The sequence below is a fragment of the Physcomitrium patens genome, chromosome 2 (assembly GCF_059467195.1).
Source record: "Physcomitrium patens ecotype Gransden chromosome 2, ASM5946719v1, whole genome shotgun sequence".
Lineage (NCBI taxonomy): Eukaryota > Viridiplantae > Streptophyta > Bryopsida > Funariales > Funariaceae > Physcomitrium > Physcomitrium patens.
In genome coordinates, this window is record NC_143411.1 from 16,106,728 (window position 1) to 16,118,083 (window position 11,356).

Genomic DNA, 11,356 nt, shown 5'->3' on the forward strand with positions numbered 1-11,356 from the left:
ATGGAATAATTTGAAACCTTTTGTAATATATAATATAGCTCATTCCCTCTTTAAATTTTAATTTTTGAAGTAATTTGTGACCTAAATCATTTTTAGCAAACAAAATCCTTAAGCTAATGTTTTGGTCACTATGTTTTCCTTACAATCCTACACCTAATTACTCTTATGTACATAACTCTTAAACCAAATATCACAATGTCTTGAAACTTGGTGATTAAATTTTTGACTAAACAAAAAAACTACATTCTAAGTCTCATAACCATAGATCTTATAAATACCAAGTTATGACCCCTCAAAGTTGTGCTTTTGACTTGCAAACTTGTTAGACCTCCTTTGCTTTAGTACTTCGTTTTTCCTTAACCTAGTTAGTTTTTGCTCTCAAATGTTGCACACAAGTAGATAAACTTGTTCTAAATATTGTCTTAAAAGCTTGCTCTTATCAAAGACTCCAATCAATGACAATGGGCTCCAACCCATGATCCAAAATTTGCCCTCTTTATTAACTAAAACAAATTATAAAATAATAATAACCTTATGCCTCTCTTTACTTCCTTAAGTCACCTTGACATACCTCAAAAATATCCCCAAGAGGATTCTAAGATGAAAATCCACCACATGCAATCTATCTTATCCTTATCATAATTCTCTGTTAACAAACAAATAAGTACATGAACTAAAATAACATCCCAATAACATCAATCTGATTGTATACTTAAAGTGGAGATAATACACATAAATGCCTATAATTTAATCATTAAATAGCCCACATCACAACATGTAAGAATATAGAATTATCTACATTATCTCAAAAAATTACAAACACAATGTGATCTTTTTTTTCCATGCAATTATAGTTGCATGGTTCATTGATGGTGCCTAGATGTTGTATTTAAATCTAGAACTAGCACTAACTCTATATCTAAGCCTAAAACTAGCTCCCATATTTCTTCTATTTCAAACCTCATCTGTCTTTTTTGTCTTCAAACAATATACTATGAGTCATCAAACTTTAATTATTCCTTAATGGTGAGGCTATTCATAGCCATGTTGATACTATAGTTTACATATTTGTTTGCATGTAAAAATATTCTATTCTTTTTACTATTTTTAGAATTTTTTGTATATTTTTCAAATTTTTTTCATAAAAATTACAAAATATTAGTAGGATTGATACTACCTTCTTTTTGTAGATTTGTATGGCATTTATATGCAATAGAGTGATTAAAGAAGAGATTTTAGTAAAGGACCTATTAATGCCCTAGTTTCTGTGCATAACATCTTTAACACAACTTTCCTCATTTGAGAGACTTTCCTCATTTGAAAGACTTTCCTCTCTTTAATGTATCCCTAAAACTACTCTAAAAGGTTTTTAAAGCTATAGAAACTCTAATACCATACAAGAAATATGACAAGTTAGAGCGTCCTCAAAGTTTGGCAAAAATATAAGCCATAGATAGATCAAAAATTCTAGAAAATTTATAGAGAGCATTGTAAGACTTGACAAAACATATGGTGAATAGGAGGTATAATCCTATAAGACTTACATCTACTTAGTAGGTGTGACTACAATAAACAGCAAATTTCTTTCTTTGAACTAGTTTAACACCAATTGTAAAACTAGGAGATTATATTTATGTTTTAACTAAAATTAGACATAAAGTCTATATTTCAAGAATGTGCTCTTTAATACTTCATTGTCTAGCCCCTCGAAACTGCAATACCAAAGAACAAGCTACACATTTCTTTACATTCCGTTACACAATCCGACATCCAATCTTCACATTAGGTTGAAGAAATGATATTCATCAAGAAATGCAACTCTCGTCTCAGGACAATAACCACTCAAGCGCCACAATCAGTATCTCAAGTGCAAAGCACTTGGCACCAGGGTTGCAACAAAATCTATTCTTGGTCGCATGGCAAAAAGGTGAACAAACAGCGCAATAGCCATAATTTACAAGTGAATAATAGATGATGCCATATACATAAAGCTACAGCCTACAATATGCTAGCAACCTCCATGTCCCGTTTACTGAAATCCCATTATAATCCTCCAACAAATTCCTATTAGTGATATGTACCAATGCAGTGACTGCATTCAGTTGCAAACATTCTATTTCTCTAGAATGTTTAATCGATACACATTGCTCTACAGCATACTTGGTTACAGCTTCCCAAGACTCCATTGTTGAGCCCTGGCCAACAGATATACAGTTGACCCTAGTTTGGGAGCGAGCATAATTCAATCTGCTTGTTGGGTGCCTAAAAACTGGCTTGAGCCACGAACCATTGAACAACCTTCGGATCACCATTGCAATGGCTCCCTTTAAGCACATTTCAATCCTGTTTCTTACAGTTCTTTCTACCAGTGCAAGCTGTTGACAGTCCTTGCAGTTGTTCCATATTCAGGTGCCACAAACTGCAGAAACATACATATGTCATCTGTATAATGAAAACCAATTAGGCAATCGTGTGAACAAAATAGATAACGCTGACCAGCATTAACGAATCACCGCCTCTGAAATTGCCTGTACATCATGCCAGTAAGCCGGTGACGATGCCGATGTTGTGAACCAGCTTTCCATGAAACGGGGTCAGCAATAATAATCGTCGGCAACACCATCCACACGCATGTCCATACTGGAATCATTTTCATTAAGCGTATGCGAACCATCCCGCATATGTTGGACATGATGCTGATGATGTTGGTGGGATTGCTGATCCTGGTGATGCTGAGTTTGAAAGCCAAAACTAGTAGTAGACACGTCCTCATATGTGGCCGACTCCAGACGGTCTTCTCGCAAATCAACAGCTGGTTGGTCTAAGCTCAGACTGCCCCTTCTGACAGGTTGCACGGAGGTGTTGTGCACACCATAGCTACTTGGTGCCATTGCAAATGCAGTAAGGCATCGCCTATTGGGACTGGAGAGAGCACCTTGAAAGACTGATATCTTACCCTGGTCGAGGGGTGTAGACAATGCAGATGATCGCCCAGAAGTTCCCACACTACCGACGACGCTAGGCTGCATCTGCTGCTGCTGCAACTGATGCCCTGGAGACATTGTCATCTCGTCTACATTGCCAACTTCAAGTTCGCTCTGCACATGAAAACGCAACAAGCAGCAATGACTAACCAATGAAACGGAAGCCGGAAATCGTTGAAACAATGATTCAAATTATACTTCAACAGCACAAGCTGAACTCCTAACAAACTAGAATTGCATTGAAGATTCAGGTACTTCACACAAACATCCATGAGGAAAAGGACATACCTGAAGATTTTGAATAACTTGTGCTACGGTTATATTGGACCCACTTTGGTGCTCCCGTAGCAACCAATGATACAGCTTCTCCTGTTGCACAAACCAGACTAACTTAAGTCAATGAAGAAATACAATTATCTCCACGATCTGAGATGAACGTTGATATATTACCGTTCAGGGAAAGTGAGCAAGTCGCCTAAGGATTCTGAAGGTCATGGAGCTAATTAGGAGATTTTCTGCAGAATATTTCTAAAACAATCGACAACGAAAACAACATACAACTCCAATATGAACAAACTATAATCATACCAGACGTCCTAAAGGATTTTAAAGACGATGGCATTATCTTTCATGAAGCTGAGGTTGTCGGCATGGTTTTGCATGATGAAGTCATCAACTCGAGATGTTCAAGAATCCGCACTCTGATGTCTATCACATGATGCAAATGCTAACAAAATAACAATTCAGTACAGGAAACATGTTCCATAGCTTTCTAGGTCAGACATCGACTAGGGAAGGGGGGGAGGGGGAGGCCGTGGGGGCGGGCGAGCAGGCGGGCGGGTGCATAGATAGTTAAACTTGGCTACTAACCTAGTGGAAGCTAAATTGCCAAAGCACCTCCTGCTTAAAAACACAGAGCATAGTGCACCAACTATATCCATGAGCTCGCATAAGTAACTAAGCTCATAAATCACACAATTGTCATTTAATAGCTAAACCCTCAAACCATTTTCCCAAGACAAAGCGATGAAAAGTGAGAATTAACAAGTTGCGAATAGATTCAACTCAAACAAGACTCTGTGTAATATTTTATAGCATGCTTACCACTGCGTGTCTTTCGCCTGCTTGAAAAGACAGCTTCTGCTGATTCTGAGCCTGAGTGTAAAAGTGGGAAATAGAATTTGCAGTAGTGCAAAACGAAGTATAAAGAGTCCTCTCCATCTCGTCAAGTGCTGCATTCTCGGACTTCCTCTTCTTCGCCATTCTGCCGCGGAAAGGTCTATCTGCAACTCAACATGCCCGAACTTTAGAAGAAAATTACATTAGGGAAACAAGTGCCTAATTCATAATTGAGATCAGCAGCTAACATCATGAAAATGCTAAGCTTGCAATAGCTTCAAAGCATAAGGCACTGAACATATTTAGACGCAAGCATCTCATGATAGAAACGAAGAGCATCCTCGAACTCTGAACGTTAACATTAGGAAACCAGAGAGTCACAGATACTCAAAAACTAAAAAATAAAATAAAAAGAAGAAAGAAATAAAAAGAGACATACAAGAACTACAAGCTATGAATTTAGATGATCCTGAACAGCGACTCAATGCAATCACAAACACACAGCTTCATGGCTAACTGCTAACTCAAGCAGCAATATATAATCCACCAAAGAGAGACCAAGATCATACTCTTTAATCCGAAACATCCAGATTAGAATACCTCACAAAATCCTCGTTCTGAAAAGAAATCGAAGGGTCCCGAGAGGTACAAAAATAGGCCCGAATCACCACTGCAGCAAATCAAACACAACTTCACACTCTCGCTAAATCCAGCACGTTAACTCTCAAGCACGCACGTCACCCATTTCTTCGCCACGCCCAAAACTTACAGCACACCTGATAATCACGTAAGACCATCACATCCCCATCCTCAATGAATGCACCACCGCCTAAGCCCAAGCTCAATTCAACTCTACCGAATCGCCAGCAATCACTCCACCTCCACCACCACGGCGGCAATCTTCCTACAAGACCTCCCTCTAATCCCATCCGCAGACCACAAGCCCTAATCCTGGGGTTTCTACACAGTTCGAGACACCTTACACAATACACCATGCCATCTCCTAATCACCATAACATCACCATCCATAAAAGAAAAAGAACTCCGCAACACCAACACAAAACACACACACAAGAAAAGAAAAGAAAAATAATATAAAATAAAATAAAATAAAAACACGCAGCAGACGAGACGAGAAAGTAGACGCTTACTTGCGGAGAAAAGTAGAGGAAGAGAGAGAGAAACGCGAAGGGGGAAGAGGAGGAGGAGAAACAATGGGTAGCAGTGGGATTGCATGGAAGTGTGCCCAGTAGCGAATCAGCTTCGAACTTTATGAAAGTTGGTTTCTGAACTTGGCTTACTCCCCTTCTTCTCTTTGTCTTGTTTGCTGGCTTCTTTGCTTGCTTGCTTGTAGGAGGCAGACAACTCTAGGCCTACCAGGCCGGACGCTAGCTTCCCCTACAAGCATTAGCCCCCCCTCCTATGCCCAAGCACAAGCACTGGTGCCCTTGCACGTTGGACATTGCTGTGGTGTTGTGTTGTTGAATGTGTGTGGTTTGATGCTCCAGCCAAGGTTTGATGCTTTGCACCAATTTTCATGTTTAAATAATCTCCAGAATACTTTTTAGACCATCACGTACCACAATCCTTTTTTTTTAATATCGCTTGCTTGGTACCACTGGATTGTTGAATCTGTGTAAGAGCCATGCAAAGATTGTTTATCAGTGTGGAGCTTGATTGTGCTTTCTAACATGCCCTTGATAGTCTTTAAAATTGCCTCTAGACTCTTCAGAAATAGTCCCATGACACATGAAACAAAATTCCATTATTGTATTTAAGAGATGTAAACCAAATCTCACTTTATGAGCATCCCAACAAAAAATAAAAATAAAAAAAATTGAAGGTTTTTAGAATTTTATATTTTTTACATTACAATCTAAATACAACTCCATGATAATAGAATATAAAGATAGATAGATAGATAGATAGATATAGTATTACCTCTCACAAGCTATCTCTCAATATGTTATAACCTCCAATAAGTTTTGAAAAATTGAGGAACTGACTTGATTACCTTGTAGTTAAGTTATAATTCTCATAAGTTATCAATTATAGCAAGGGAGGGAAAAAACAAAAGGCTATAACTTTGTGGAAGGTGTAAATAGTAAGAAATAGTAAATAGTAAGAAATCTAGTATGCTCTACTAAAAGACTTTTATATGTAGCTTCTATTGAATGATGCAAAGGATCTTGTATATAGTAGATTCACCAACATCTCCAATGTCCAAATAGAAATAACCATGAAAAGGCTCCACACCTTCTCCATGCGCATGAACAATGCTAGCATATAAGTCTTCTTCAAGGATGTTGTCATCACCTTCACCACCCTCTACTTCTTGATGATGAACAAGCTTAATAATTTTGATATCATCTAGCTCAATATGTGCACCATTTTCTTCAATTGAGTTGGGCAAGTTTTTAATTGATATTAGATTCTATAATGGAAGATCTTGAATTATGCCTACTAACTCTTCTTCAATTCTTTATTCACTGTTGATTTTTGCAACTTTGGATGCTTGCTCAAACAATTTAGTATGTTGAAAACAATTTTATATTATTTTTGGAGATATTTTTGCCCAAGCTACAAGTGACCACCACATTGCCATCAATTGATCAACCTTAAATAAATTGATCTCATTTTTCTCTCAAATAGAAGCATCAATGGTGTTGCTTGAATGCCACAATGATTCCAACATCCATTGGCTAAATTTGTTAGGAACATAATCCTTAGAACCTTCTAGAGACAAGTTTCTAGAACCTTCTAGAAGCAAGTCTCTGGAACCTTCTAGAAGCTTTTTAATTGGTAGAAGATGTTAGAGACATAGTCCTTAGAACCTTCTAGAGATAAGTTTCTAGAACCTTCTAGAAGCAAGTCTCTGGAACCTTCTAGAAGCTTCTTAGTTGGTAGAAGTTGCTTGAGAAGCTTCCTAAATAGGAGTATATATTGGAATCGAGGCTGAAGAGTTCTTCAGTCTCGACAACACATCTCTTGGAGCTCTACCTCACCTCTCCGGTGTTGTTCTTGTATTCATCTTATTAATCTAGTTCTTGCCAATTCTTCTTGAACTTCTTGTTAGATCTCGAGTCTGTATTTCTGTGTCCATGACAATTTGTCAAGACTAAACTCACCTCAGATATTAGAGCTAGTTTCTTCCTCATTAGAGTGTGGATTACCCCTCTGCTTGAAGGTGTACTAGCATTTTAGAGGTTGCGGATTACCCTCCTCTAAACTGATACTTCTTTTGTTACAATATTGGAGTCTTATTCTTCTTGGAGAGAGTGGATTACCCCTTTTTTTGAAGCTCTTAAGGCGTTTTAGAGGTTGCGGAGTATCCTCTTCTAAACCAATATTGTCTTCTTGTAGAGTCATTTCTGTCCTTCTCTTAGAATGGCTGGAGGCCAAGACATTAGTATGACGAAAAGTTTGGAGTCCAAGTTGGATGCTATCATGAATGCCCTCGATATGTTATTGCAAAGAACTGCAGAAATTGAAGGAGTCATGGCAAGGCTTCATAATGATGGAGCATCTAGGATGGCACAATCTAGGTTGCACCATCCTCAAACTTCTACACTTGGAGAAGCAACTTTGCCTCAAGTTCGACAAGCACCGTTAATTCTACAACATAAGGAGCCCCGAGTTAGCCTTCTAGACAAGTTCAATGGTATGTGTTCCAAGTTTCGAGGATTTGTCAATCATATCAGGTTGATAACAGTTTTACAGCCCGAACGTTATTCAACGGAGGAGTCACGTGTTGGGCTTGTTGGAACCTTACTTACAGAGCAAGCTCTATCATGATTTGCTCCTTTGTTTGAGAAACGATCGTCCATACTAAACAACTTTGAAACCTTCTTGGATGCGTTTGCGGAAGCGTTTGGTGAATAAGACAAGGTTCGATGGGCTACAACAAAGATCTGGTCACTACGACAAAGGATGCACTCTACATCAGTCTATGCATCGGACTTCAGGCAATTAGCATGCAACATCAATTGGGATGAAGAAGCGTTGATGAGTCAATTCTATTGGGGTTTAAGAGACGATGTGAAGGATTTGTTGTTAACTCTTCCTGATCCGCAAACACTCAACGAAGCTATTAGCCAAGCTATGAAGTGTGATAACCGCCTATTCCAACGCCGCCAAGACCAACGTTCAAGACAACATACGATTTGCCACGCCCCAACTATGTCGGCAAGCAGCATGAATTCACACTCAGAGTTAGAAGACATGCAAATTGATGCGGTATGTGTCAAATTCCTTACTCTAGAAGAAAAAAAGCGACGTATGGAGGAAGGTCTATACTTGTATTGTAGTGAAGAAAGCCACAAAGTTGGAAACTGCCCCAAGAAGCAAAATCAACATATTGTCAAGACTAGGGGCGCGTTTGTTCAGGAAAACGAGGATGCCCAGCCACAATAGGAACCATGCGGCTGGACAATGAATTATCGCAACAACAACTAGGTTCCTTTCTTTCCGCTCAACCTGCCCTTTGCTTTACAATCCCTTTGCTTATTGGCCCTCAGAAACTGAGAACCTTAGCATTATTAGATTCAAGAACATCTGCTTGTTTCTTAGACGAAGAATTTGTGAAGCATCATAAGATCCCTTTAGTACAAAAATCCAAACCTGTTCACATTGAGGTCATAGATTGTCACGGACATACATATAATTACCTATATGAATAGATAAAAGTATGTAAAAGTAGGTTAATTGTGTAATATCTTCTAGAGAAGCTTCTTAGAAGCTTCATAGACGCTGCTTTGACTTTATAGGAGTCTATAGTTGACTTTTAAGTTAGAAACTTGGTCAACAAGTTAGCCATGTGCCACGCATGTTGGAAGCTTAAAGAACAAGCTAACTACGTGGTCTATCCATAGAAAACTTGCCTTACAAGCAAAGGCATGTGGCCTAGAAAGTCAACATATATTGGAGGTCTTATAGAACATCGCCACGTGGCTTCTAGTTAGATAGTATATATAGAGGCAAGAGTGAAGCCCTCTTCACTCTTGTCAACTCCTTTCTTGCTTCTAGTCTAGTTTCAAGGGTCTCTAGTTTTCTTGTATTTTGGCAATAGCCATTCCAGTTTCTTTCTTAATATACATATTTCTATTTTGTCCTATTTCTTTTTGAGAAAAGTCTCACTTACTCTTTAGCTTTCATCGAGTTCTTGTCCCTGACAGATTGACAAGAGTACACTTACAATATCAGAGCTTTGTCTTTTCTTGATTAAGAGTGGATTACCCCTTTTTCTTGATAAGACATAAGCGCATTAGAAGTTGCGGATTACCCTCTTTTAAACTGATATTGTTCTTAGTATTTTCTTTGTTATCAATTCCTCTCTTCTATTTGTTTTGAGCGTTGTTAGACATCTTCTCTTTTCTAAGTGCTACTATGGCAGAGCTTGTTGAAATGAAGAGTGCAATGGCACAGATGCAAGAACAATTGAGGGAGTTAATGCTTGCGATGCATCAACTCAATTTACCACCACAAGGAGCAAAAAGAATGGTAGGAAGTGAAGATATAGAGATGATTGGGGCTGCTTCAACATCTGCACCAAACCATGTCCCTTCTCCCAGAATGGAACACCCTTCGAGTGTTAGAGAACCGAGAGTTGCCTTGCCCGAGAAGTTTGATGGTACCAGATCCAAGTTTCGAGGATTCATCAATCAGGTCCAACTAGTGATTGAACTTCAACCCCAGAGCTATCCAACTCCAGGGTCACAAGTAAGATTCATTGGTACACTTCTTTCAGGTTCAGCATTGTCATGGTTTTCATCTTTTCTTGAACGACGAGATCCAATATTGGATAATCTGGAGGCTTTTTTGGCGGAGTTTCGATCCATGTTTGGAGAACATGATGTAATTCGTGTTGCAACCAACAAGATCCGTATTTTGCGACAAGGCAATCGATCAGTAACATTATATGCTTCGTAATTTCGACAACTTGCAACTGATATCAAGTGGGATGATGCCGCACTTGTGAGTCAATTTCTCTACGGATTACAATATGAGGTAAAGAAATTGATGCTTAATTTACCTGATCCTCAAACATTGAGTCAAGCAATTGACTTTGCTGTGAAGTGCGACAATCGACTTTTTGAATTTCGATCCGAGAGTCGCACAAGTGGGCCTCAACGTTACTACAATTCAATAGCAACACCGACGTCTCCTCAACACATACCTTCGGAAGTAGAGGATATGCAAATTGATGCGGTACGTTTCAAACCTCTTACTGAGCAAGAAAAGTCTCGTCGTCGACAAGAAGGATTGTGCTTATATTGTGGAGAACCTAAGCACACTGCTCAACATTGTCCAAAGAAGCGACGTAACTACAAAATGAGGAGTACGGCTGTCAAAGAAGACAGTATGTCGGAAAACAAGTACGTCCAGCTACAATAGGGACCGTGCGGCTGGAATCTTGTACAACTTCTAATAAAGGTCCTATCCTCTCCTCAAAACCATCTCCTTGTTTTATAATAGATGTGCGTTTAGGACCTAATAATTACAAAGCCTTTGCCTTGGTAGATTCAGGAGCCTCATCTTGTTTTTTAGATGAAGAATTTGCTAGATGTCATAGAATATCATTAATACAAAAAACTAAACCTGTACACGTAGAAGTCATAGATGGTCGTCCGTTGTCTTCTGGAGATGTAACTCACGAAACACTTCCTGTAGATGTAGTAATAAATGGTCATAGTAGTTGCGTAATTTTTAATATAATTAGATCTCCCTCTAATCCAGTAATTTTAGGCTTATCATGGTTAGAAAAGTATAATCCTCGAATAGATTGGATTTCTCGTAAACTTGATTTTCCTCAGAGCATTAGTAACAGTTCTATTAACCAAGTAAAAAACCATGAGTCTAGTATAGTAAAACTCACACCTATAGGTGCAAAAGCATTTATACACGCAGCAAAAGAAGGATCAACTTTTGCTATTTATGCTGCACCTATTTCTGAAAGCGTAAAGACTTCAAGTGGCATTCCAAGTCAATATCAGGATTATCAAGACGTTTTTGAGAAAAAGAATGCAGATATTCTTTCTGAGCATCGCCCATACGATTGTTCAATCGATCTCAAGGAAGGAACTCAGCCACCATTTGGACCAATTTACAGTTTATCGCAAGATGAGTTGGCTGAACTCAAGACATATATTGACGAGAATTTAGCGAAGAATTTCATACGCCATTCAAAATCTCCAGCAAGAGCTCCAATTTTATTCGTAAAGAAAAAAGATGGATCTTTACGAATGTGTGTTGAC

General features: G+C 38.6%; 1 protein-coding gene across 9 annotated transcripts; it reads right to left on the minus strand.

The window, feature by feature from the left end:
* Positions 1-1,928: 1,928 nt before the first annotated feature.
* Positions 1,929-5,513, minus strand: LOC112279141 (uncharacterized). 9 transcript variants are annotated; one of them, XM_024513286.3, is made up of 5 exons: positions 5,255-5,419; positions 4,704-4,773; positions 4,089-4,263; positions 3,273-3,353; positions 1,929-3,098 (listed from the first exon to the last, which is right to left on the minus strand). In XM_024513286.3, exons 1-5 carry the CDS (start codon positions 5,337-5,339, stop codon positions 2,595-2,597), a joined length of 915 nt encoding a protein of 304 aa, XP_024369054.1. In that variant the 5' UTR covers positions 5,340-5,419; the 3' UTR covers positions 1,929-2,594. The 9 variants fall into 9 exon arrangements, with proteins under 9 accessions (XP_024369054.1, XP_024369057.1, XP_024369055.1 ...); XM_024513289.3 differs by having other exon boundaries at positions 4,089-4,267; positions 5,255-5,363; XM_024513287.3 differs by lacking the exon at positions 4,704-4,773 and having other exon boundaries at positions 4,089-4,267; positions 5,255-5,513.
* Between the last annotated feature and the right edge of the window lie 5,843 nt (positions 5,514-11,356).

Coding starts and splice junctions, on each gene's coding strand:
- LOC112279141 (XM_024513286.3), bottom strand. CDS start 5,339: ATGCAATCCCACTGCTACCCATTGTTTCTCCTCCTCCTCTTCCCCCTT. Junction 4,774..5,254: donor TCCTCTACTTTTCTCCGCAA/GTAAGCGTCTAC, acceptor GATTTGCTGCAG/TGGTGATTCGGGCCTATTTT. Junction 3,099..3,272: donor AAGTTATTCAAAATCTTCAG/GTATGTCCTTTT, acceptor TTTCATGTGCAG/AGCGAACTTGAAGTTGGCAA.